This window comes from Oncorhynchus gorbuscha, linkage group LG05 (genome assembly GCF_021184085.1).
Source record: "Oncorhynchus gorbuscha isolate QuinsamMale2020 ecotype Even-year linkage group LG05, OgorEven_v1.0, whole genome shotgun sequence".
Classification (NCBI taxonomy): domain Eukaryota; kingdom Metazoa; phylum Chordata; class Actinopteri; order Salmoniformes; family Salmonidae; genus Oncorhynchus; species Oncorhynchus gorbuscha.
The window spans coordinates 53,296,686-53,324,367 of NC_060177.1; the positions used below are offsets into that span (position 1 = coordinate 53,296,686).

The 27,682-nt window shown below is 42.5% G+C and overlaps 1 protein-coding gene across 6 annotated transcripts in view; it reads left to right on the forward strand.

The window, feature by feature from the left end:
* The first annotated feature begins 324 nt into the window (after positions 1–324).
* The window catches only part of LOC124036043 (ubiquitin-protein ligase E3B-like), a 32,036-nt gene continuing 4,678 nt past the window's right edge, over positions 325–27,682 (forward strand). For 2 of the 6 annotated variants that reach the window (XM_046350131.1, XM_046350137.1), the window contains exons 1-24: positions 9,517–9,537; positions 12,421–12,590; positions 12,704–12,815; positions 13,012–13,071; positions 13,182–13,286; positions 13,403–13,499; positions 13,618–13,703; positions 13,814–13,896; positions 14,180–14,285; positions 14,441–14,561; positions 14,755–14,932; positions 20,166–20,329; positions 20,545–20,712; positions 20,804–20,975; positions 22,728–22,846; positions 22,988–23,102; positions 24,832–24,931; positions 25,039–25,158; positions 25,355–25,531; positions 25,796–25,906; positions 26,115–26,252; positions 26,535–26,600; positions 26,684–26,742; positions 27,343–27,525. In XM_046350131.1, the coding sequence (XP_046206087.1) occupies positions 9,526–9,537; positions 12,421–12,590; positions 12,704–12,815; positions 13,012–13,071; positions 13,182–13,286; positions 13,403–13,499; positions 13,618–13,703; positions 13,814–13,896; positions 14,180–14,285; positions 14,441–14,561; positions 14,755–14,932; positions 20,166–20,329; positions 20,545–20,712; positions 20,804–20,975; positions 22,728–22,846; positions 22,988–23,102; positions 24,832–24,931; positions 25,039–25,158; positions 25,355–25,531; positions 25,796–25,906; positions 26,115–26,252; positions 26,535–26,600; positions 26,684–26,742; positions 27,343–27,525 (2,822 nt within the window). In that variant the 5' untranslated portion in view covers positions 9,517–9,525. Of the gene's footprint in view, positions 374–759; positions 810–9,516; positions 9,538–11,120; positions 11,236–11,533; positions 12,262–12,420; positions 12,591–12,703; positions 12,816–13,011; positions 13,072–13,181; positions 13,287–13,402; positions 13,500–13,617; positions 13,704–13,813; positions 13,897–14,179; positions 14,286–14,440; positions 14,562–14,754; positions 14,933–20,165; positions 20,330–20,544; positions 20,713–20,803; positions 20,976–22,727; positions 22,847–22,987; positions 23,103–24,831; positions 24,932–25,038; positions 25,159–25,354; positions 25,532–25,795; positions 25,907–26,114; positions 26,253–26,534; positions 26,601–26,683; positions 26,743–27,342; positions 27,526–27,682 lie in introns of those variants that run through there. The other 4 variants (XM_046350134.1, XM_046350136.1, XM_046350133.1 and 1 more) reach the window with 4 other exon arrangements.

Sequence of the window (27,682 nt, forward strand, 5' to 3'; positions counted from 1 at the left end):
CCCTCTCTCTGACCTCTTCTGCCTCTCCTTTTCCCTCAATTCCTCCTATGTATTACAAGTAAACGTGTCCTTATGATAATACTGCACGTCTCCTGACATTTGCCAGGAGAACAAACTATGATGTCAGTTTAGTATGGTAATAAGGAAACCTCATTCAAAAGATATTACCAGTGGTGGAAAAAGTACCCAATTTTCATACTTGAGTAAAATTAAAGATTAACTAGGCAAGTCAGTAAAGAACAAAGTCTTATTTACAATGACGGTCTACCAAAAGGATTTAAAAATAAAATAAAAATATAGGACAAAACACACATCACGACAAGAGAGACAACAACGCTACATAAAGAGAGACCTAAGACAACAATACAGCATGGTACGCTACTGCTACTCTCTGTTCATCATATATGCATAGTCACTTTAACCATATCTACATGTACATACTACCTCAATCAACCTGACTAACCGGTGTCTGTATGTAGCCTCGCTACTTTTATAGCCTGTCTTTTTACTGTTGTTTTATTTCTTTACCTGCCTATTGTTCACCTAATACCTTTTTTGTACTATTGGTTAGAGCCGAAGTAAGCATTTCACTGTAAGGGCTACACCAGTTGTATTCAGCGCACGTGACAAATACACTTTGATTTGGTAGCAACACAACATGACGACAACATGGTAGCAACACAACATGGCAGCAGCACAGCATGGTAGCAGCACAAAACAGGGTACAACCATTATTGGGCACAGACAACAGCACAAAGGGCAAGAAGGTAGAGACAACAATACATCATGCAAAGCAGCCACAACTGTCGGTAAGAGAGTCCATGATTGAGTCTTTGAATGAAGAAATTGAGATAAAACTGTCGAGTTTGAGTGTTTGTTGCAGCTCGTTCCAGTCGCTAGCTGCAGCGAACTGAAAAAACGAGCAACCCAGGGATGTGTGCTTTGGCGACCTTTAACAGAATGTGACTGGCAGAACGGGTGTTGTATGTGGAGGATGAGGGCTGCAGTAGATATTTCAGAGACGGGGGAGTGAGGCCTAAGAGGGTTTTATAAATAAACGTAAACCAGTGGGTCTTGCGACAGGAATACAGAGATGTCCAGTTTACAGAAGAGTGCAGTGATGTGTCCTATAAGGAGAATTGGTGGCCGAATAGTAAAGAACATCTAGCCGCTCGAAAGCACCCTTCCTTACCTGCTGATCTATAAATTACGTCTCTTTAATTTAGCGTGGGTAGGATGGTCATCTGAATCAGGGTATGTATTGCAGCTGGGGTGAAAGAGGAGCAATTATGATAGAGGAAATCAAGTCTAGATTTAACTTTAGCCTGCAGCTCTGATATGTGCTGAGAGAAGGACAGCGTACCATCTAGCCATACTCGCAAGTGCTTGTATGAGGTGACTAGCTCAAGCTCAAAACCCTGTGGAGATAATAATCACACCTGTGGGGAGAGGGGCATTCTTCTTACCATAAATAGGAATCCTGACTTAATGAAGTGGTGATTAAAAAGCTCAGCCGTGTGCTTCTTGTCAGTAACAACCATATCATCAACTTTAAGGGACATGGGCAGCTGTGAGGAGGAGGGTTTATTCTCCAGGTCTTTAACCGTTTTCCAGAACTACTTGGGGTTAGACCCACAGAGAGAGAACTGCTCCTTAAAGTAACTAACGTTGGCTTTCCGGATAGCCTGAGTGCACTTATTTCTCATTTGCCTGAACGAGAGCCAGTCAGCCTGAGTATGCGTTTGCCGAGACTTTCGCCAAATGCAAATCTTTAAGGTGGAGTAACACTGCCAGATCACAGTCAGTTATTGGGGTGTGTTTGTTAATAATATAACTGAAAATAAATAAATAAATACGGTCCAAGTGTCTTCGACAGAGGGGATCAAGCTGATTCTATACCAATTTTCAGGTATTTTGTTATAAATATATTTAAGTATCAAAAGTAAAAGTACAAATCATTTCAAATTCCTTTTATTAAGCAAACCAGATGGAATGATTTTCTTGTTTTGTAAATTTATGGATAGCCAGGGGCACACTCCAACACACATGTACAAATGAAGCATTTGTGTTTAGTGAGTCCGCCAGATCAGAGGCAGTAGGGATGACCAGGGATGTTCTCTTGATAAGTGCGTGAATTGGACAATTGTTCTGTTCTGCTAAGGATTAAAAATGTAACTAGTACTTTTGGGTGTCAGGGAAAATGTATGCAGTAAAAAGTATGTAATTTGCTATATAAATGTAAAGGAGTAAAAGTAAAAGTTGTCAAAAACATAAAGAGTAAAGTAAAAAAAAACTTCTTATTTTTTTAACTAGGCAAGTCAGTTAAGAACAAATTATTATTTACAATGATTGCCTACACCGGCCAAACCCGAACAACACTGGGCCAATTGTGCGCCACCCTATGGTACTCCCAATCAAATCAAAATCAAATCAAACTTTATTTGTCACATGCGCCGAAAACAACAAATGTAGACCTTACCGTGAAATGCTGACTTACAAGCCCTTAACCAACAGTGCAGTTTAAGAAAGAAAATATTTACCAAATAAACTAAAGTTAAAAATAATAAAAAGTAACACAATAACATAACAATAACGAGTGTATATACAGGAGGTACAGGTACCGAGTCAGTGTGCGGGGGTACAGGTAGAGGTCATTTGTACATAATAATAATAATATATGCCATTTAGCAGATGCTTTTATCCAAAGCGACTTACAGTCATGTGTGCATACATTCTACGTATGGGTGGTCCCGGGGATCGAACCCACTACCCTGGCGTTACAAGCGCCATGCTCTACCAACTGAGCTACAGTAGGTAGGGGTGAAGTGACTACGCATAGATAATAAACAGCGAGTGGAAGCAGTGTACAAAACAAATGTAATAGTCCGGTGGCCATTTGATTAATTGTTCAACAGTCTTATGGCTTGGGGGTAGAAGCTGTTGAGGAGCCTTTTGGTTCTAGACTTGTTCTAGACTATTATTCAACCATGCTGGTCATTTATGAACATTTGAACATCTTGGCCACGTTCTGTTATAATCTCCACCCGGGACAGCCAGAAGAGGACTGGCCACCCCACATATGCTCTCTCTAATTCTCTAATATAATAATAATAATAATAATAATAATAATAATAATAATAATAATAATAATATATAATATATGCCATTTAGCAGACGCTTTTATCCAAAGCGACTTACAGTCATGTGTGCATACATTCTACGTATGGGTGGTCCCGGGGATCGAACCCACTACCCTGGCGTTACAAGCGCCATGCTCTACCAACTGAGCTACAGAAGGACCTGAGGACCTGAGCCCTAGGACCGTGCCCCAGGACTACCTGACATGATGGCTCCTTGCTGTCCCCAGTCCACCTGACTGTGCTGCTGCTCCAGTTTCAACTGTTCTGCCTTATTATTATTCGACCATGCTGGTCATTTATGAACATTTGAACATCTTGGTCATGTTCTGTTATAATTTCTACCCGGCACAGCCAGAAGAGGACTGGCCACCCCACATAGCCCGGTTCCTCTCTAGGTTTCTTCCTAGGTTTTGGCCTTTCTAGGGAGTTTTTCCTAGCCACCGTGCTTTTACACCTGCATTGTTTGCTGTTTGGGGTTTTAGGCTGGGTTTCTGTACAGCACTTTGAGATATCAGCTGATGTACGAAGGGCTATATAAATAAATTTGATTTGATTTAGACTTGGCACTCCGGTACCGCTTGCCATGCGGTAGCAGAGAAAACAGTCAATGACTTGGGTGACTGGAGTCTCTGACAATTTTATGGGCTTTCCTCTGACACGCCTATTATATAGGTCCTGGATTGCAGGAAGCTTGGCCCCAGTGAAATACTGGGCCGTACACACTACCCTCTGTAGCCTTACAGTCAGATGCCGAGCAGTTGCCATACCAGGTGGTGATGCAACCAGTCAGTATGCTCTCAAAGGTGCAGCTGTAGAACTTTTTTAGGATCTGGGGACCCATGACAAATCTTTTCAGTCTCCTGAGGGGGAAAAGGTTTTGTCGTGCCCTCTTCACGACTGTCTTGGTGGGTTTGGACCGTGATAGATTGTTGGTGATGTGGACACCAAGAAACATAAAACTCTCAACCAGCTCCACTACAGCCCTGTTGATGAGAATAGGGGCCTGTTCAGCCAGCATGTTCCTTTAGTCCACGATCAGCTCCTTTGTCTTGCTTACCGTTGAGGGAGAGGTTGTTGTCCTGGCACCACACAGACAGGTCTCTGACCTCCTCCTTATAGGCTGTCTCATTGTTGTCGGTGATCAGGCTTACCACTGCTGTGTCATCTGCAAACCTAGTGATCGTGTTGGAGTCGTGCCTGGCCATGCAGTCATGGGTGAACAGGGAGTGCAGGAGGGGACTGAGCACGCAACCCAGAGGGCCTCCGTGTTGAGGATCAGCTTGGCAGATGTGTTGTTACCTACCCTTACCACCTGGGGGTGGCCTGTCAGGAAGTCCTGGATCCAGTTGCAGTGAGAGGTGTTTAGTCCCAGGGTCCTTAGCTTAATGATAAGCTTTGAGGGCACCATGGTGTTGAACGCTGAGCGGTAGTCAATGAACATAATTTTTACATAGGTGTTTATTTTGTCCAAGTGGGAAAGGGCAGTGCGGAGTGCAATAGGGATTGTATCATCTGTTGGGGTGGTATGCAAATTGGAGTGGGTCTAGGGTTTCTGGGATAATGGTGTTCATGTGAGCCATGACCATTCTTTCAAAGCACTTCATGACTACAGACTTGAGTGCTACAGGTCGGTAGTCATTTAGGTTACCTTAGTGTTATTGGGCACATGGACTATGGTGGTCTGTTTGAAACATGTTGGTAGTACAGACTCAGTCAGGTACAGGTTGAAAATGTCAGTGAAGACACTTGCCAGTTGGTCAGCACATGCTTGGAGTACACGTTTTGGTAATCCATCTGTTCCGGCGGCCTTGTGAATGTTGACCTGTTGAAAGGTCGTACATCGGCTACGGTGATCACACAGTCGTCCAGAACAGCTGATGTTCTCATGCATGCTTCAGTGTTGCTTGCCTCGAAGTGAGAATAGAAGTAGTTTAGCTCGTCTGATAGGCTCGTGTCACTGGGCAGCTTACGGCTGTGCTTCCCTTTGTAGTCTGTAATAGTTTGCAAGCCCTGCCACATCCGATGAGCGTCGGAGCCGGTAAGGCTTATGGCCTTATACAGCTCGTTAAATGTGGACTTAGTGCCAGCATCGGTTTGTGGTGGTATATAGACAGCTATGATGAAAACTCTCTTGGTAAATAGTGTGGTCTACTGCTTATCTGTGACGTGGTAAGGTTGGACCCAGATGCAGAGAAGAGACCATACGAGGAATCAGTGGTTAAGGATAAACGTAATACTTTTACAGAGAAACGGTAGCCGCAGGATCACAGTACACTTGAAAAAACAACAAACAGTAAGTCTCGCAAACTCACTCAAGGAACAAACGCACACGGATAACAATTCAAGCTTCTGCAAAGGACAAAAGAAAACACACCTCTTTTAACAGGGAAATCATAATGAGTAAATTGGACACACTTGAGTGACGTTAATGTCTCTAGGACGGTATCTGCTACCCTCTGGTGACCGCTGGAACCATAAGATTATCATGAGATACTCTACATCAGGCGAGCAAAACCTTGAGACTTCCTTAATATTAGATTTCGTAGACCAGCTGTTGTTTACAAATATACACAGACCTCCACCCCTTGTCTTACTGGAGGAAATTATTATAGTGTATTTTGTCATTATGTTTCAGCTAACAGAAGCATGATATTAAATGAAGGGATTTATATTGGCATGTATATGAATTAAGATCATGTGTGAGCATGGAAGAAGTTGTATCCATAGTTTCTGCACTTGGCTTCAGGGTTTTAAAAGCGTTCGAAAATGATATCGGTCAGCTAATAGAGGACTAATAAAAGCCCAGTGCACTACTTTTGTAAAAAAAAAAAATCATATATAAAAAAAATATATATACAGATTTTTCAGGGTGTGCAGCAAGCACCCTCAGCACCCCTACTTCCCTCTAAAGTACAGCTTCACCAGATCATCGAACTCAGGCATTTCAATGGTGGCGCACACAGCACAAACCACTTTAATGTCGAAATATTGCCACTTTATTCATACAATTTAATTTAGACGTTATTCTCAAAATATTGGGACTTCATTCTAGAAATATAGCATCGCAGCTAATGTATTTTTTCTCTTCACTTGGTCCTAATACTCTTCTGTATTATTACGAACAAGATGCATTAGAATTTTTTTTTTTTGTTCTGTACAAGCTTCCTCCTTTTCATAAAGTCCATTTAGGTTGGACTAGTAACCAAGTGGTTGCAAGTTCAAATCCCTGAGCTGACAAGGTACAAATCTGTCATTCTGCCCCTGAACAGGCAGTTAACCCACTGTTCCTAGGCCATCATTGAAAATAAGAATGTGTTGTTGTGTATTGTGGAGTAACTACAATGTTGCTGACCCCTCCTCGGTTTTCTCCTATCACAGCCATTAAACTCTACAACTATTTTAAAGTCACCATTGGACTCATGGTTTAATCCCTGGGCAGTTTCCTTCCTCTCCGGCAACTGAGTTATGAAGGACGCCTGTATCTTTTTAGTGACTGGGTGCATTGATACATCATCCAAAGTGTAATTAATAACTTCACCATGCTCAAAGGGATATTCAATATCCACTTATTTTTTGTACCCATCTACCAACAGGTGCCTTTTTTGTGAGGCATTGGAAAACCTCCCTAGTCTTTGTTGTTGAATCTGTGTTTGAAATTCACTGCTCGACTGAGGGACCTTACAGATAATTGTATGTGTGGGGTACAGAAATGAGATAGCCATTAAAAATGTATGTTAAACACTATTATTGCACACAGTGAGTTCATGCAATTTATGTAAATTGTTAAGCACATTTTTACTCCATAACAAAGGGTTTGAATACTGACTGACCCAAAACATTTCAGCTTACATTTATTTTAAATTAATCTGTAAAAATTTATCAAAACCTAATTCTACTTGACATTATGGGGTATCGTGTGTAGGCCAGTGACACAAAATCTCAATGAAATCCTTTTAAAATTCGGGCTGTAACACAACAACGTGGAAAAAGTCAAGGGGTGTGAATACTTTCTAAAGGCACTGTGTATGGTGTTATTTCATGGGGGACTGAGGTCTAAATTGTCACGAACCTCTACTAAGATGGTGCCTCTTCCTGTTCGGGCGGTGCTCGGCGGTCGTCGTCGCCGGCCTATTAGCTGCCATCGATTCCCTTTCCGTTTGTTTCTGGTTATTGGGTAATTGGGTACACCTGTTTTGTGTTAGTGTTTGTTTGTAGGCTATTTAAGGGCACTAGGCCCGCTGGGTATTTGTGCGGGCTTGTTTTTTGTTACTCTGTTGGATGCTGTTTTTTTCGTGTCTTTATTCTCCGGACTATTTTGGTCCTGTTGTTTGGGCTGGTAAATTGTATGCGCCCTGTGTGTTGGCGTGACCGTTTTGTTGCGCCGGTGAATACATTTGACAATCTACTGAACCCTGCTCTCTGCGCCGGATTCCATCCACCACTCCTAGTTTATCATAATATAAATACAACACATTCTACTCCACCCACTCCAGTGGTCCCAATGCAATACACATTAGACCTATAAATTATAAATTGGCTTGTTGATAAGAAATGGGGGACTGAGGTCGTTATACCCAGCAGCACTTTATAATCCACCCATTCCAGTGGTCACAATGCAATACACTGTAGGGCTATAAATTACATATTGGCTTAAAAAAGGAGAAAAAACTCCAATTCTATGTGCCAAATTAAAATGGGGTTGGGATTACTCAGTAGGGTCTGTAGAATCTATATATGACTTTATTTATTGGGGGACTGTGGTCTAAATACCCAGCAGCACTTTCTACCCCACCCACTCCATTAGTCAGAATGCAATACGCTATAGGCCTAGAAATTACAAATTGGTTTACAAAGAAAAAAACATTTGATGTGCCGAGGTAAAAGTGTGGTTGGGAATACACAGTAGGGTCAGTAGAATGTGTATACTGTATGCTGTTATTTCACGGGGGACTGAATAGTACAGAGCACAGTATATGGATTACTGGATATTAATCCTGTGTGTTACATTAATCCCAAACAAATGAATTATTTGACTGGTGTGTTGAATATCAGTTGGAGAAAAAAAAACACCTTAAAAAAAATGTTAGGATGAGCAATGTTCGAGTCGGGAGTATAAATATATAAATACAGTATATATACAGTGCATTCGGAAAGGATTCAGACCCCTTTACTTTTTCCACATTTTGTTACGTTACAGCCTCATTTTAAAATAGTTTTTCCCCCCTCATCAATCATGCACACACAGTATCACATAATGACAAAGCAAAAACAGGTTTTATAAATTTTTGCAAATGTATTAACAATAAAAAACTGAAATATCACATTTACATAAGTATACAGACCCTTTTCTCAGTACTTTGTTGAAGCACCTTTGGCAGCGATTACCCGTGGCGACCCGTCATTCAGGGTAAGGGTAAGGCTGAGCCCCACATTTTTTGCAAAAAATAATAATAATAAATGAAATAAAAATCTATAAATATTTTTTTGGGGGGGCTTGCCTGTTTTGCATGTTATTTTGGCAGTAATACATGTCACATATCAGTTTACAAACAATTAAAAATAATATATATCATTGAGCTAATAAAGCTGCATACATACTTTTTTGTTTTCTTGAGTAAGGCAGCTCCAAAATACAGGTGTTTCAGCCTAGCTCAGTGCTTTCTGTGGTGGTGGGGCGAGCCAGCAAAAAGAGGAGCATTGCGCCGTGTTTGGCTCAGTGTTCTGTCACTCATGGGGACAGTACGTCATCATCAACAAGTTTAAGTGCTTAGTAAGGGTAGACATCCAAAATTGCAACCCTTTGGGTCCTGCCATAGAATTATATTACAAGTGCCCTTCCAAGAAAGCTCAAGGTCATTGGTCACAGATAAAATGATGTCAAATTACGTTATATGTACAGTAGCTTTGATTGGACTGAACATGTCAACATATTACTTTCAAAGTCTTAGCTAGCAGTCATCATCATGAATCAAGTCGACAATCCACTGGCAAATCCTTTTTAATCCTTGTCATATGAATAGAAATAATGAAGAGAAAATGTAGATAAAACGCATCGGTGCTCATCGGCCATTGGGCATAAAGATTACACAGCAAGTTAGAAATCGCAAATTCAACAGTGAGTCATTTGGAAGGAATCAGTGGCAACTGCAAGCATTGCAACGCAACCACTAACATTAGCCTGCTGTTCCACACTGAGGACCTTGGGTTTAGGGGTGAGGACCTTGATGATCTTCTTGGCCTTCTTGTGACACAGGGTGCTGTACATGTCTTCGAGGGCAGGCAGTGTGCCCCCGGTGATGCGTTGGGCAGACCACACCACCCTCTGGAGAGCCTGCAGTTGCAGACAGTGCAGACGCCGTACCAGGTGGTGATACAGCCCGACAGGATGCACTCAATGGTGCGTCAGTAAAGGTTTGTGAGGGTCTTAGGGTCAAGACAAATTTGTTCAGCCTCCATCTTCTGTGTGAGTGGACCATTTAAGATTGCCACTGATGTGTACCCCGAGGAAGCTTTTCACCTTCTCCACTGCGGCCCATCAATGTGGATGTGGGCATGCTCCCTCTGCTGTCTCCAGAAGTCCACGATCAGCTCCTTCGTTTTGTTGATGTCAAGGGAGGGGTTATTTGACTGGCACTGCTCTGCAAAAGGGCCCTCACCTCCTCCCTGTAGTCTCTCTCAAAAGTTTTTGGGATTCAGGCCTACCACTGTTGTGTCATCTGCAAACTTAATGATTGAGATGGAGGCGTGTGTGGGCACACAGTCATGGGTGAACAGGGAGTACAGGAGGAGACTGAGCACGCACCCTTGTAGGGCCCCTATGTTGAGGATCAGCGTAGTGGATGTGTTGTTGCCTATATGAGTTATTGGAGAGTAAATTACTTTGTTTAAAGAAGTTAAGGTTTTATGCTTGAAGGAGACAGCAGACTGATGAAATGAAGATATATTCTTAATAATTAAATTATATTTAAATATACATGTGTTATTTATTTAAGGTTAGGGTTAGGGTTAGTAGTGGGCACCAATGTTGACAACTCGATATATTGTTTGATATCGATATGAGCAAGGCATATTGTGATATCAGTTTATTCTTCCTCTTAACCTACACTATATAAATCAAAATCAAATCACATTTTATGGGTCACATACACATATTTCGCAGATGTTTATTGCGGGTGTTGCGAAATGCTTGTGTTCCTAGCTCCAACAGTGCAGTAGTATCTAACAATACACACAAATCTAAAAGTATAGGAATGGAATTAAGAAATATATCAATATTAGGATGAGCAATGTCTGAGTGGCATTGACTAAAATACAGTAGAGTACAGTATATACATATGAAATGAGTAAAACAGTATTAAACATTATTAAAGTGACTGTTGTTCCATTTAAATTGACCAGTGATTCCATGTCTATGTACATAGGGCAACAGCCTCTAAGGTGCAGGATTGAGTAACCGGGTGGTAGCCGGCTAGGGATGACTATTTAACTATTTAACAAGCTGTTGGCCTTGAGATTGAAAAACAGTTTCTGTCTCTCCATCCCTGCTTTAATGTACCTGTACTGACCTCGCCTTCTGGATGATAACGGCATGAACAGGCCATGGCTCGGGTGGTTAAGCCCTGTGGTTGCGGGCGGTGATAATAGTAATAGTAATAGTTTGTGATGGTCTTAGGGGCCAAGACCCCACCTCCTCCCAGTAGGCTGTCTCGTTATTGTTGGTAATTAGGCCTACTACTGTTGTGTCATCTGCAAACTTTATATTTGAGTTGTAGGCGTATGTAGCCACAGTCATGGGTGAACAGGGAGTACAGGAGGGGGCTGAGCCCGCACCCTTGTGGGGCTCCAGATGTGGTTAGTGGGTGTGCGCTAATAGTGTTTCAATTGGTGACGTCACTCGCTCTGAGACCTTGAAGTAGTTGTTCCCCTTGCTCTGCGATGGGTAACGATGCTTCGTGGGTGACTGTTATTGATGTGTGCAGAGTTCAAGCCCAGGTAGGGGTGAGGAGAGGGACAGAAGCAAAACTGGGACTCTTATATAGAGAAAAATAAATACGCTATTGTTCTGCCAGCATCATATCCTGCTGCTATGAGAACGGTAAACATAAAATAAAACAAAGATTCAACAAATTATTCTTTATAAGCCATAAATAGCGTTGGATTGTTATACGTCACTAATTAGCTTCCGCCCCACAAAGGAGTAACCAATAATATCTCCCCCCTTTTCATAGCAATACCTATAGTTCCTATAAGTTGCTTTAATTGAAGAGATGCAGTTCAAACAAGAGTAATTGTGACAAAATAAATGCTAATAGTTCAGTATAAATAAAATGTATCAATACTGAAATTATTTTGTAAGTGTCTACTCTCACACAATTACATCCCACTCACAATATATTCTGTGCGACAGTGCAAGAATTAATGGTTAAATTGGATGCAGTCAATGTACGGATCGCCTGTTATTGTTTACATTTTGAAACAGCGTACGGACTCTACTTAATGAGGGTGTCATATCCAGTGAACGTTCGGTTATTATTGAGTAATGTTTTATTTCGTTTTTCATGTTAGTAAAATGCTTTGACAAGTATTTCAATCAATTGGTGGCGATGAAGTATCTAATCTGCTATGCTAACCAACACAGCTAGCTAGCTAACCATAATAGCTAGCTGACTGGCGACAAAAGCTAGCGAGTTATTTGCCGGGTCTAGTTATCTACCTAACGCTACTGTAGTACGCTAACTAACCGATACAATTGATTGGTACCACATTGTCAGTTTGTCCATTGGATAAAAACATCGTTTATGTTGCTAGCTAGCTACCTGCCTTAGGAATGTCAACGTTTGAGACCAGACAACGTCGTCAATGTAGCTAGCTAGCGAATTTAGCTAACGTTAGCTAGTTAACATGGTCTCAAGTTGTAATGACGTGTTAATGTTACATATGTTATTTAAATAGTTATTTTCCTAGAGTTGACAATTGTAGCTTTTGCTGGGCTAACCGAAGCGCAGCTAGCTATAGCTCTCGAAGGGTGTCTAAACTTGGATGTCGAGGATGTTCAAATGACTTGAGAAGCATAGCGCATTCTGAGCTTCAAAGGTCTAGTCAAGACCAGAGGAAAACACAGGTATACCTTAATTTGAATGTATTCATATTCTATTCCAGTGTATGGTTCTTCTCCCTCCCCTTCCCACACTGAGACTATAGATGTGTTAATTTGACCATGAGTATTCATCTCCATTATGTTTCAGCACCAACTAAGTCTGTCCATTTTGTCTGACCTTAGGGGTGCACAATGTTTAGTGCAGCTCAGAGTTCCAAGTCTGAGTTTCTGGACAAAGCCAGGCAGGCACGTGAGGAGAGGAAGGGGTACAAAGCAAGGGACAGAGCAGCCACCCTAATTCAAGCGCTGGTCAGGAGATTCCTCTGTCGCTGCAGACTCCAGAAACAAATAAGGTTCGCTTTACAAGCAATGCGTGCTGTTATGCATTAGGACACACAATCTTTCATGAGACTAGTTTGTGAATAAACCTTTTGAAGTAATGTATGAATGCTCTCTTTCTTACTAGGAAAGAAGTTGATGACTTATTCCAAGATGCTGGGACCACAAAAAGAAACGCACTATCCATTTTTAAAATTGCACGGAAGTTACTATTCATTTTTTGCCAAGATGATAAGTTGGTAAGTTCTTTAACACCTACACTTTACCCTCACTGGTTTGAATGTATGTTTTGTACATTGTTATTAATTGTCTCTTACAGGGTGATTTCTCTTATTTACTAAATGAAAGGCAAATGAATGATTACATATAAGTATAGTACTTGAGATTGTTTAGGGTACATATAACTAACAAGCTATGATGCTTTTAACTACACAGAGATTTGAGAAGCTTTGTCGCTCCATTCTTGGCAGCATGGATGTTGAAAATGAGCCCAAAGTGAGTATGATTATAGTGGAGGAATCATCAGTGAGAACAGATTTTTAATTAACCCAGAGTGTGATTGACTCTGACTTTATATATAATAATTTATTGTTCTTTGTTATCAGGTTTGGTATGTGTCCTTGGCTCTTTCTAAAGACCTCACCATCCCTTGGATCAAGCAGATTAAAGATCTCCTGTGGATCTCCTGTCAGTTCCTGAAAAAATTAAAGGTAAATCAGAATGCTTTGATGATAATAACCTTCTTTAAGAAAACAGGTGTACCATTTTAAATATCGAAATGTTATAATTGGATCTTTACACCCCTTCTTCCTTCTGTCTCTTGTAGCCTGACATCATGCAGGACAATAAGCTGGTGACTCTGTACCTCACCATGCTGGTGACTTTCACAGACACATCAACCTGGAAGATAGTGAGAGGGAAAGGTCGGTCTCAGGTCAAACCACTGCTGCAGTACACACACCTCCTCTATATAAGTGTCTTGATGTTGAAAGGAAAAAGACAAAGTGGAGTCCTCCATTTGTTTTTCTCCCTCTGTGGTAGGCGAGGCCCTCAGACCTGCATTGACCCGGATCTGTGAGAACATCATGGGGCATCTCAATCAAAAGGGATTTTATTCAATACTGCAGGTACAGTGACACATGACATTTTCCATATTTTCATCAGGGCTTTTAGAATGATTATTATTATGTTGCTGACGTTTTATTGTTGGTTTTTGCAATTTTGTATTCCCTGGTAGATTCTACTCACCAACGGATTGGCACGCTCCAGACCCTCACTTACCAAGGGCACACTCACAGCAGTATTCACACTGGCATTAAGGTGAGTGGAAGCTCTCTCATTCCCATTCGACCACCACGGATCAATTGTCTCTGCATCACTAGAGCCTGGGCCAGATCTATTGTTGTATATACCCGATGTTCTGCTTGCTCAGACTTCCCTCTGTAACTGGGTTTGTTGGAAGAAAAAAAATCAAATGGCTTAGCTTCATGGAATATGAGGTCCTATCTTATCATAGTGTATGATCTGCTTGGTCACCTTTTTAGAATGCTTGGAGCTGAAGAAGGCTTGGGAGCCATTAGTGTAACTTGTCTTTATTTTACAGACCTGTCATTGCTGCTCACTTCTCTGACAACTTGCTGAGGTCTCTCCTCATCCACATCATGTCTGTCCCAGCAGTTGTCTCCCACATCTACACCATCACCCCAGAGGTAAACGCTAAACACTCAAAATGAAGAAATTGCAGCCAATTCTCTACCTAGTGCACTGTGTAGGGTGCCACTTCAGATATATAGACATTATTGTATAAACATATAATAGCTTGTACAATGACAAAGCCTCTGAGTGTGTGCTTGTCTCTGTGCAGTGCATGACCACCATCCAGACCCACGACCTGTTGAGGAAGTTCATCCTGTTCCTTAGCTGCGAGGAGCAGTGTGTCGACATCTGTGTCTGCCTGGAGGGGAGCCACACACTGTGCTTACTGGGTAGGGCCGTTTACACTGACTCTCATATCTATTCTATGGCAATATTGGCTACTACTGTGAGTGTGCATGTTTGAGTTGCCTTTTTTTTGTCTCTTTCTTGTCTTTCTCTGTGCGGTGCTGTGGGAAACATACTGAATCAGTTATTTGGGGTTGCTGCTCTGCGGGGCCTCCGTTTCATCCTGTTGTACTGTAGGTAACCTGATTCACCTGGGCTACCTCAACGAGAAAGTACTGGAGGAGGAGGCCAACCACTTTGTGACGGAACTGACGGACATGCTGTCCTACTGCCAGAGATACGTGTCCCAGAAGAAATCTAACCTCACCCACTGGCACCCTGTCCTTGGCTGGTTCTCCCAAACCGTAGACTACGGGTCAGTGAGACATCCTCATAGCCTGATCACAGATCGGTTTGTGCTCTCTTGCCGACTCTTATGGTTGTTGTCATGCCAAAATCAAGTGTCAATGACCTTAGGAGCAAAACAGCACAAACTGATCTGGGACTGGGCTATGAAATGGGATCTCAACTAGGGCTGTTATGGTGTCTGCGTTACTCCACACCGGCAGTCATGAGTCATTAGTCTTCTCCAAGCTCTGATACTGCTGATGGTCATTAGTAGCATACCAACTTGCTAACTGCCTTGTACTCAGCACTCTATTGTTCCTCTAATCACTCTGACAAATGTAAACAAAAATCTAATCAAATACTTAATGAGAGCCCATGAGCTCATGTTGTGCAATAATTCTATAGGCTATGCAATTGAGAAAACAGAGTTTTGATGGCCTCTATTAAAGAGAGGAGGATCCTATCAGCTTTCTAGACCTACTATATTTATTTCTCAACTTTCCTAATATTAAGCACATTGCTTCTCTTTACTGGCTGGCATGAATGTGAACCACAGGAAAAGCTTCCTCCATTTCCTATTTAAGTGCGTAGATGACATGTATTTCTTTCCCATGCCCCTGTTTTGAGACAGGTGCATGCTAATGGTCCATTCTAAATCAAAACAAATTTCACACATATATTATTTAGTATATGTAAAAACTAGATTAAATCAAGAATAGTCTGATTGTTGACAATATTAGCCCATCACTTGTGAATGATATAGTATCACTTGTGAATGACATATTATCACTTGTTAATGATGCCCAGCCTCTGTGCAGTGAGGCAAGAAACAGTGCATGCCTTTTTTGCAACTTTTTCAAATCATAGTTGCAAACCCCTTTGATAAGGTCTGTATCACCACTAAAGTGGCCAAATAACTTCTTAAAATTACAAACATTATTTTGCTTTACAACTGGTGTGGAGCCTAACTAGCTTACATGGGAGCCTAACTAGCATACATAGGAGCCTAACTGGCATACATTTTGTGGTATCCAATTGGAAGTTACAGTCTTATTCCATCACTGCAACTCCAGTACGGACTCGGGAAGAATCAAAGGACAAGAGCTGTGCGTTCTCCTAAACACAACCCAGCCAAGCCGCACTGCTTCTTGACACACTGCTCGCTTAACCCGGAACCCTCCCCTAACCCGGACGACGCTGAGCCAATTGTGTGCTGCCCCAAGGGTCTCCCCGTCGAGGCCGGCTGCGACTGAGTCTGGACTCGAACCAGGATCTCTAGTAGCACAGCCTTGGACCACTGTGCCACTCGAGAGGCCCTGGCAGCGTCTGAGTTTCAAGTTTGGGGAAGATAATTGTCGCCATAAAAATGTACCTTTATAATAAAGCATTACATGTATAATCGCATTTGCGGTCACTTTTAAGAATAGTATTTTCCCGCTAATTGCATTTTCAATATTCACTGTTATAGCCTACTGCCGTGTGCGCATTTCTGAGCTTATAATGTGAAGAAATAGCCTAATAGTTTATCAACATTTTAAGCTAAACCAGGGATCCCAAACTGGCACCCCATGGGTGGTTTTATTTGACCCCCCCAGGTTTTCTGAGGGAAAAAACTTTTAAAACATTTCAAATTAATTGTTGGACATAAGACTGTAAAAACATCAGGAAATCAGCTCCAAGTGATTTTAATTTAAGAAATCTGCTCCCAAGTATTTCAACGTATAATGGAGAGTTGTGATCGTACACAAATGTAAGCCAGGTTTAAAATGATTATGTTTTAATCAAACATTATATTGGTTTGGGCTTCCTGTGGCCAATTTGCAGTCTACAAATTATTTGTAAATAAGTTCTGGCACCCAACCTTCCGCTCAAGAAAAATTGTCCCACGACTTAATTTAGTTGACAATCAATGAGCTAAATGTTCTGATCTGTTGCATCAGCCTCATTGCTTTAAACATTTTTTTTATGCTAGTGGTTGTATTTAATTTGGGATCTGTTGCATTCGACAACTGTCCCAGATTATGTTTGGAATATTTATTTCTCGCACAGAAGGACAAGTTGACCAATAGAATAGGTCAAAATAGGTCAACTTTTGTACTATGGGAGTTAGTAGATTGACATAGGCTAGTGCGTTTGCTGTTCATTTGGCCTGCCAACATCTTCAATATGCGCCTCAGAATTTGATAAGTACGAGCTCAGTTGCTTCCCAGATGTGTGTGTTCACTTTTAGCCTGTGAGAAGGACCTGATCATGTGATGGCCATTGACTAATAAGAATTGCGGTATCTGAGAAAGCCACGTGAGTGAGAGGTGCTTTGGAGATCTCAGCTGGGGGAAGGAATTATTATATTTATCCAAGGGCACCATGACCGCTAGGCATTATCAATTGCTTGTCAAATTGTGAATGAGAGACTGATAAAGTGTGTGCAGCCTGCGCAAAAAACTAAACTAAACAAAGCAGAACTCATGCCTTTCATGCGTAAAAAAGGGAAAATCATTAGTCACATCCTGCAGAATGTATTAACAATCAAAACATGTAGCCCAATGTTTCTTTCACACCTAAAGTTGTATAAATAACTCTAAATGAATCATATATGAGGACCTGTTAATTTGTTAACCGCTCAACACAGAATAGCCGTAAAATCGATTGGAGAAAATATACAGTGGCTTGCAAAAGTATTCACCCCCCTTGGCGTTTTTCCTATTTTGTTGCATTACAACCTGTAATTGAAATAGATTTTTATTTGGATTTCATGTAATGAACATACACAAAATAGTCCAGATTGGTGAAGTGAAATTAAAATAATGACTTGTTTCAAAAAAATAAAAATAAAATAATGGAAAAATGGTGCGTGCATATGTTTTCACCCCATTTGCTATGAAGCCCCTAAATAAGATCTTGTTCAACAAATTACCTTCAGAAGTCACATAATTAGTTAGATTGCACACAGGTGGACTTTATTTAAGTGTTCCATGATCTGTCACATGATCTGTGTATATATACACCTGTTCTGAAAGGCCCCAGAGTCTGCAACACCACCAAGCAAGGGGCACCACCAAGCAAGGGGCACCACCAAGCAAGGGACACCACCAAGCAAGGGGCACCACCAATAATATATGCCATTTAGCAGACGCTAAATGCGGCACCACCAAGCAAGCGGCACCACCAAGCAAGGGGCACCACCAAGCAAGGGGCACCACCAAGCAAGGGGCACCACCAAGCAAGCGGCACCACCAAGCAAGAGGCACCACCAAGCAAGGGGCACCACCAAGCAAGCGGCACCACCAAGCAAGCGGCACCACCAAGCAAGCGGCACCACCAAGCAAGAGGCACCACCAAGCAACCGGCACCAAGGAGCTCTCCAAACAGGTCAGGGATAAAGTTGTGGAGAAGTACAGTTCAGGGTTGGGTTATAAAAAATATCCGAAACTTTGAACATCCCACGGAGCACCATTAAATCCATTATTTAAAAAATGGAAAGAATATGGCAACACAACAAACCTGCCAAGAGAGGGCCGCCCACCAAATCTCATGGACCAGGCAAGGAGGGCATTAATCAGAGAGGCAACAAAGAGATCAAAGATAACTCTAAAGGAACTGCAAAGATCCACAGCAGACATTGGAGTATCTGTCCATAGGACCACTTTAAGCTGTACACTCCACAGGGCTGGGCTTTACAGATGAATGGCCAGAAAATAATACTTTACTTAAAAAAAAAAATAAGCAAACACGTTTGGTGTTCGCCAAAAGGCGTGTGGGAGACTACCCAACCATATGGAAGAAGGTACTCTTGTCAGATGAGACTAAAATTGCGCTTTTTGGCCATCAAGGATAATGCTATGTCTGGCGCAAACCCAAAACCTCTCATCACTCCCAGAAAATCATCCCTACAGTGAAGTACAGTGGTGGCAGTATGATGCTCTGGGGATGTTTTTCATCGGCAAGGACTGGGAAACTGGTCAGAATTGAAGGAATGGTGGATGGCGCTAAATACATGGAAATTCTTGAGGGGAAACCTGTTTCAGTCTTCCAGAGATTTGAGTCTGGGACAGAGGTTTACCTTCCAGCAGGACAATGACCCTAAGCATACTGCTAAAGCAACACTCGAGTGGTTTAAGGGGAAACATTTAAATGTATTGGAATGGCCTAGTCAAAGCCCAGACCTCAATCCAATTGTGAATCTGTGGTATGACTTAAATATTGCTGTACACCAGCAGAACCCATCTAACTTGAAGGAGCTGGAGCAGTTTTGCCTTGAAGAAGGGGCAAAAATCCCAGTGGCTAGATGTGCCAAGCTTATAGAGACATAACCAAAGAGACTTGCAGCTGTAATTGCTGCAAAAGGTCATGCATGCTCAAGTTTTCAATTTTTTTGTCTTAATTTCTTGTTTTGTTTCACAATAAAAAATATTTAGCATCTTCAAAGTGGTAGGCATGTTGTGTAAACCAAATGATACACCCCCCCCCCAAAAAAAAAATGTATTCCAGGTTGTAAGGCAACAAAATAGAAAAAAATGCCAAGGGGGATAAATACTTTCGCTAGCCATGGTATTTTCGAGTTTATTCAGCTACAAAATATATATATACAAAACTGTGGACACCCCTTCAAATTAGTGGATTTGGTTATTTCAGCCACACCCGTTCCTGACAGGTGTATGAAATTGAGCACATAGACAAACATTGGCAGTAGAATGGCCCGTACTGAAGAGCTCAGTGACCTTCAACGTTCCAACAAGTCAGTTCGTAAAATTTCTGCCCTGCTAGAGCTTCCCCGGCCAACTGTAAGTGCTGTTATTGTAAAGTGGAAATGTCTAGGAGCAACAATGGCTCAGCCGTGAAGTGGTAGGCCACACAAGCTCACAGAATGGGAGTGCCGAGTGCGGTAGCGCGTCTGTCCTCGGTTGCAGCACTCACTACCGAGTTCCAAACTGCCTCTGGAAGTAACGTCAGCACAATAACTGTTAATCGGGAGCTTCATGAAATGGGTTTCCATGGCCGATTATACGTACCAAGATCACCATGGGCAATACCAAGTGTTGGCTGGAGTGGTGTAAAGCTAGCTGCCATTGGATTTTAGAGCAGTGGAAACATTCTTTGCAGTGATGAATCATGCTTCACCATCTGACGGATGAATCTGGGTTTGGCAGAGAAGCCTTACCGGAAGAGTGGAGGCTGTTATAGCAGCAAAGGGAGGACCAACTCAATCTCACACACCCACCCACCCACCCCCTTCCCACTCAACCTTTACTTCATCCCTCCAGTCTGAATGAGTCCATGCCACTGGTCACGAAGCAGTTGCAGTACCTGTGGGGCATGCCTGTGATCCGGACTCTCTTCAGTGACGTCCTCAGCAAAAAACTGGAGACCCAAGAACCCACGCCTCCGCCACAACCTACCACATCCCAAAACAACCTGCCAGTCAAGAGTAAGTCAAATTTGTATTTCAGTTTCTCTTTTGTTTTCTCATCAGGCATTTAATCATTTAATATCATGGGTTATTTATTTTGACACCATTATCAGATTTATTATCACATACCTGGGTTGTTGTTGATTGATCCAGATTATATTATAGAAGTGCATAATATAAGTTGTGTTTTTAAAAAACAATGAACTAACCTTATTGGATCGTTTTCCTCTTAGGTCTATTCAAGCGGGCATTTCAGAAGTCTGCCTCAGTACGAAACATCCTGAAGCCAGTTGGCGGGAGACGGGTGGACTCCGCAGAGGTTCAGAAAGTGTGCAGTATCTGTGTACTGTACCAGACAGCCCTCACCACGCTCACCCAGATACGACTGCAAATCCTTACTGGTGAGTCCATGCATAGTTCCATTTGATTCAGGCACGCATACACACGCACACGCACATTCTCTCATGTTGTATTCGGTGCTGTCCCCCTCAGGCCTAACCTACCTGGATGACCTGCTGCCTAAACTGTGGGCCTTCATCTGCGAATTAGGACCCCAAGGAGGGCTCAAGCTGTTCATAGAGTGCCTGAACAACGACACAGAGGAGTCTAAACAGCTGCTAGCCATGCTCATGCTGTTTTGTGACTGCTCCAGACACCTCATCACGTGAGCTCCATGAAATGCTACCACATAACTTACACGTTATACAGTATGGGGTGGTTTCCTAAGTATATATTAAGTCTAGTCCTAGACTAAGAAGCTCCTCTTTCAGTCCTAATCTGTATCCAGGAAACTGGCCCTAAATACAATATCCCATCTCTGTACTTACTTATACTGTCATGGCCGAAAGTTTTGAGAATGACACAAATATTAATTTCCACAAAATTGGCTGCTTCAGTGTCTTTAGATATTTTTTTCAGATGTTACTATGAAATACTGAAGTATAATTACAAGCATTTCATCAGTGTCAAATGCTTTTATTGACAATTACATGAAGTTGATGCAAAGACTCAATATTTGCAGTGTTGACCCTTCTTTTTCAAGACCTCTGCAATCTGCCCTGGCATGCTGTCAATTTACTTCGGGGCCACATCCTGACTGATGGCAGCCCATTCTTGCATAATCAATGCTTGGAGTTTGTGGGTTTTTGTTTGTCCACCCGCCTCTTGAGGATTGACCACAAGTTCTCTCAATGGGATTAAGGTCTGGGGACTTTCCTGGCCATGGACCCAAAATATCAATGTTTTGTACCCCGAGCCACTTAGTTATCACCTTTGCCTTATGGCAAGGTGCTCCATCATGCTGGAAAAGGCTTTGTTCGTCACAAAACTGTTCCTGGATGGTTGGGAGAAGTTGCTCTTGGAGGATGTTGGTTCCATTCTTTATTCATGGCTGTGTTCTTAGGCAAAATTGTGAGTGAGCCCACTCCCTTGGCTGAGAAGCAACCCCACACATGAATGGTCTCAGGATGCTTTACTGTTGGCATGACACAGGACTGATGATAGCGCTCACCTTGTCTTCTCCTGACATGCTTTTTTTCCGGATGCCCCAAATAATCGGAAAGGGGATTCAGAGAAAATGACTTTACCCCAGTTCTCAGCAGTCCAATCACTGTACCTTTTGTTGAATATGAGTCTGTCCCTGATGTTCTTCCTGGAGAGAAGTTGCTTCTTTGCTGCCCTTCTTGACACCAGGCCATCCTCCAAAAGTATTCGCTTCACTGTGTGTGCAGATGCACTCACACCTGCCTGCTGCCATTCCTGAGCAAGCTCTGTACTGTTGGTGCCCTGATCCCGCAGCTGAATCAACTTTAGGAAACAGTCCTGGCGCTTGCTGGACTTTCTTGGGCGCCCTGAAGCTGCTTTCACAACATTTGTACCGCTCTCCTTGAAGTTCTTGATGATCCGATAAAAGGTTGATTTAGGTGCAACCTTACTGGCAGCAAAGTCCTTGCCTGTGAAGCCCTTTTTGTGCAAAGCAATGATGATGGCACGTGTTTCCTCGCAGGTAACCGTGGTTGACAGAGAAAGAACAATGATTCCAAGCACCACCCTCTTTTTGAAGCTTCCAGTCTGTTATTCGAACTCAATCAGCATGACAGAGTGATCTCCAGCCTTGTCCCCGTCAACACTCACACCTGTGTTAACGAGAGAATCACTGACATGATGTCAGCTGCTCCTTTTGTGGCAGGGCTGAAATGCAGTGGACATGTTTTGGGGGGGGATTCAGTTCATTTGCATGGCAAAGAGGGACTTTGCAATTCATCTGATCACTCTTCATAACATTCTAGAGTATATGCAAATTGCAATCATACAAACTGAGGCAGCAGACTTTGAAAATTCATATTTGTGTCATTCTCAAAACATTTGGCCACGACTGTAAATGTTATATGTTGACCATCCTTTGTGTGTTATACAGGATCCTGGATGACATTGAAGTTTACGAAGAGCAGATCTCGTTTAAGACGGAGGAGCTTGTAACCATCTCCTCATTTCTCAACACGTTTGTTTACAAGATGGTCTGGGATGGCATCTTGGGTGAGTCTCCTCCCTCTGTTGAATTCTTGTCGTACTCAAAGGTGATGTGATTGACAGTGACAGAATTGCCAATCCCAGTTTCCGGCACCATGAGAAATGTCTTGAGGATAGGGTCGTTGAGTGTGTTGTTGTCTGTGACAGAGAATGCCAAAGGAGAGAAGCTGGACCTGTTCCACAGCGTTCACGGCTGGCTGATGGTGCTTTACGAGCGGGACTGCAGGAGGAGGTTCTCCCCTGATGACAACTGGCTGCGCAAGTAAGTGCCCCTCCGGGAAACATACTTATCCTAATCCCTGATCCTTCCCATAGTTAGTCTGCACTTCCCAAAACCTGCTAAGGTGATCCTAGTGATCAGTAGCGGTCAAATGCTTGAGGAGTGCTTGATGAAGCTTGCCCACCACAATGGAACCAATGGAACATTTGTGCCAACTTTGACCACCCAGTACTCCACGCAAGCCATGTTGGGCCCACCTCCACTACTTGGAAGTATTTGACTGAATTGAAAATGGATTGAATTTAGATGTTGTGTCACACACAATAACCCATAATGTCAGTGGAATTATGTTTTTAGAAATCTTTACGAATTCATTCAAATGAAAAGCTGAAATGTATTGAGGCGATAAGTATTCTTATGGCAAGCCTAAATAAATGAAAGAGTAAAAATGTGCTTAACAAGTCATATAATAAGTTGCGTGGACTCACTCTGTGTGCAATGAGTTTTTGACATGATTTTTAAATGTTACCCCATCTCTGTACCCCACACATACAATTATCTGTAATGTCCCTCAGTCGAGCAGTGAATTTCATGCACAGATTCAACAACAAAGACTAGGAAGGTTTATCAATGGTTCGCAAAGAAGTTCACCTATTGGTAGCTGACATTAAATGTCCCATGGTGCTGTTATTAATTACACTTTGGATGGTGTATCAATACAGCCAGTCACTACAAAGATACAGGCGTCCTTCCTAACTCAGTTGCCAGAGTACAAGGAAACCGCTCAGGCATTTCATCATGAGGCCAAAGGGGATTTAAAACATTTTATCGAGTTTTTAATGGCTGTGATTAGAAAAGTTGCTCCTAATACTAACCTAATTGACAGAGTGAAAAGAAGGAAGCCTGTACAGAATACATTTTTTCCAAAACATGCATGCTGTTTGCAATAAGCCACTAAAGTAATACTGCAAAAAATGTGGTAAATAAATTAACTTTTTGTCCTGTATTCAAAGCGTTATGTTTGGGGTAAATCCAACACATCACTGAGTTACCACTCTTTATATTTTCAAGCATGGTGGTGGCTGCATCATGTTATGGGTATGCTAATCATCAAGGACTAGGGAGTTTTTTTAATGATAAAAAGCAAAGGAATAGATCCAAGCAAAGGCTAAATCCTAGAGGAGAGCTTAGTTTGGTCTGCTTTCCAACAGACACTGGGATACGAATTCACCTTTTAGCAGGACAATTACCCAAAACACAAGGCCAATTATGCACGAGTTGCTTACCAAGATGACATTGAAAGTTCCGTAGTGGCCTAGTTATGGTTTTGACTTAAGTCTGCTTTAAAATCTTATGTCAAGACTTGAAAATGGCTGTCAAGCAATGATCAACAACCGACTTGACAGAGCTTGAAGAATTGTACAATCCAGGTGTACAAAGCTCTGCGATTTACCCAGAAAGACTAACTGCTGTAATGTATTGACTCTGGGTTGAATACTTATCTAATCAATATATATTAGTGTTTTATTATCCATAAATATTTTTAGATTTCAGAATTTTTCTGCCACTTTGACATTACAGAGTGTTATGTGTAGATCATTGACAAAAAAATGACATTTAAATCCATTTTAATCACTCTTTGTGACACAATAAAATGTGGAAAAAGTCAAGGGATGAATACTTTCTCAAGGCACTGTATTTGTCCCAGGACTGATCAGTAGGAAAAAAATTGGGACACTTACTGACTCACTCTTTCACCCCTTGTGTCCAGGGATCTAAAGCCGAGCCTTTTGTTCCAAGAGCTGGAGAAGGGCAAGAGGAGAGCTCAGCTGTTACTTCAGTACATCCCACACGTCATTCCACACAAAAACGTGAGTCTGCACAGAAATAATATTTGTCCTTCCCGGGCATTCGTATTTGTCGTTTCACTATACAAATAATGCACATAGTGTCTCACTCGTTGTCCTCCCCACTTTAGAGGGTCCTGCTGTTCCGAAACATTGTCACCAAGGAGAAGGAAACCTTGGGATTGGTGGAGACCAGCTCCGCCTCTCCGCATGTCACCCATATCACCATTCGCCGCTCACGGATGTTAGAGGTATGAAATGGATGTATCCATCTTTTGCATGTTTTCCCCCACACTAGCATATCACTAAGAATGTATTCTCGAAACAGTGTTATGCAAAGGGTACATATTGGCACAGAGCCTGATGTCAAATACAGTCAGGCATGGTGGTTGTGACTGATACCCAAACTGATCACCCAAACTCTTTGTGTCTGAACTCTCTCATAAGGATGGTTATGACCAGCTCCGCCGGTTGCCCGTCAACTCCATCAAAGGTGTGATCCGCGTGAAGTTTGTCAACGACCTGGGTGTGGACGAGGCCGGCATCGACCAGGACGGCGTCTTCAAGGAGTTCCTGGAAGAGATCATCAAGAAAGTCTTCAATCCGGCTCTCAACCTCTTTAAGGTTAGCTCTCCAGACCTTGCTTCAAATAATTTTTGAAATAATTTTGAGTGCTGTATCTGTGCTTGATTGAGCTTGCCTGTTGCACTGGAACCAATAGACAAGTCTCAAAAGTGCATACACTGCCCACCTGGCACTCCAGGATAGGCTAAAGCTAACGCTCATAGTCTTTTTGAAAGATTTCAAATAGTGTCAAGGTACTTTTAGCCACTGCTGCCACTGCTGCTAATGCTGCTGCTGATTTTATGCTGATGTCTCCCCCCATAGACCACCAGTGGCAATGAGAGGCTGTACCCCTCCCCTACGTCCTACATCCACGAGAACCACCTGCAGCTCTTTGAGTTTGTGGGGAAGATGCTCGGAAAAGCCATGTATGAGGTGTGCCTGCGCTCACAGAGGATGTTATTCATGTGAAATGACCATATATGTAACAAGAATTACTTATTTTAAAGCCACTAGCCCAACTCACCACTTTTTCCCGCTATAATGCTGAGGGATAGGTCTGGAGAAATGTTGCCACAATTTATAGATGGAGCTATCGATGCGAAGCCTGATAGTCCATGAGATCAACGTGTGTGTGTTTCAGGGTATCGTGGTAGACGTACCCTTCGCCTCCTTCTTCCTCGGCCAGGTCATGGGCCACCATCACAGCACTTTCTACAGCTCCATTGACGAGCTGCCCTCCCTGGACTCTGAGTTCTACAAGAACCTCACCTCCATTAAGGTCAGAAAGACTCCTCCCCCCTCCCAACACACAGACACTGAAAACAAAAGGGTGTGTTTCTTATTGTATAAGTCCATGAGGTCCTTTCTCCCTGTTTCAGTCTGTTTTGTTTCTACTTGGTGTCTGATGAACACAACCCTGGTTTATGGTGACCGCTATTTTGATTTGAGAAGTTTTTTTGCTTCGCTGTTATCCGTCGTTACTTTCTGTGATCAATATCACTCTGAAGTTGTGGAAGTCGACTCAAAATAGTTCTTTGATCTTCGTCTTGTCCTTTTCCAGCGCTACGACGGGGATGTTGGTGATCTAGGACTGACGCTATCGTATGACGAGGATGTTATGGGACAGGTAGAAGCCATAGTTTTTCTCTGAATGTAGAAAAACAGAACTCTTCTCTTGTCTCTTAATACTGTCTTCGTGTCATATCGCAGCTGGTCTGTCATGAGCTGATTCCTGGAGGAAAGACGATGCCAGTCACCAATGAAAACAAGTGAGAAAGATGCAGATGCAGTATCTAGAACAAACGTGTATATTTTTACAGTTGTTGATGTCATTTGATGTTAACACTCTCGTTCTCTAAACACAAGATTTGTTTATTGTCCCTGTAGTTATAACAAGTTGGATGATGACGTGGGGTTCCGTCCAGGAACAACCCCTAGCCCCTACACCCGGCCCTTTGACACTTTGTGGAGATCTGATAGGTGTAAGCAATATGGTGTATGTCCTACCAAGCCTATCACAGGGCAAGGTAGATAGGTATAATAAGCAATACGCTAGTACATATATCAAAACCTTTCAGTTCTCCACAAGTACCTAGGCGGAAGGGCTAGAGGGTTGTTTCTAGACAGGCCCAGGGTTATCCCCAAAGAATGTAAGCGGTTCGCTGTGCCATCTTGCGGACTGTCTGCACCACTATGTTAAAAAAAAAAGTAAAGGAAATGTTTGGCTCTAGATTATAGGAAATGGTCCCCCTGGGCCTCCCCCCACAGTACTCGGCAGCACCACCTTGTTAAAAAAGAAGAGAGAACCCTGAGGCCCATGGTGTTCTGAGTCTGACTTAACCTCACCTTTGACCTTGTCCGTGTTGCAGGATCAGCTATATCCACCTGATGGCGCACTTCCGCATGCACACGCAGATAAAAGAGCAAACGGCAGCTTTCATCCGAGGGTTCCGCAGCATCATCAACCCAGAGTGGCTGCACATGTTCTCCACCCCCGAGGTCCAGCGCCTCGTCTCCGGGGACAACGCCGAGATAGATCTGGATGACCTCAAGTGCGTGACCTTCCACCCCCTTTCCCCCTCGATGAGCTTCTCCACATCTTTTCGACCTGCCAATTCCCAAACTTTTTGGGGAAATCCTGAAATCCTATCATCCTAGGTTTGAATGTCCCATTTGATTGGGTAACGGACAGTGAGTTGACTGTGTAAG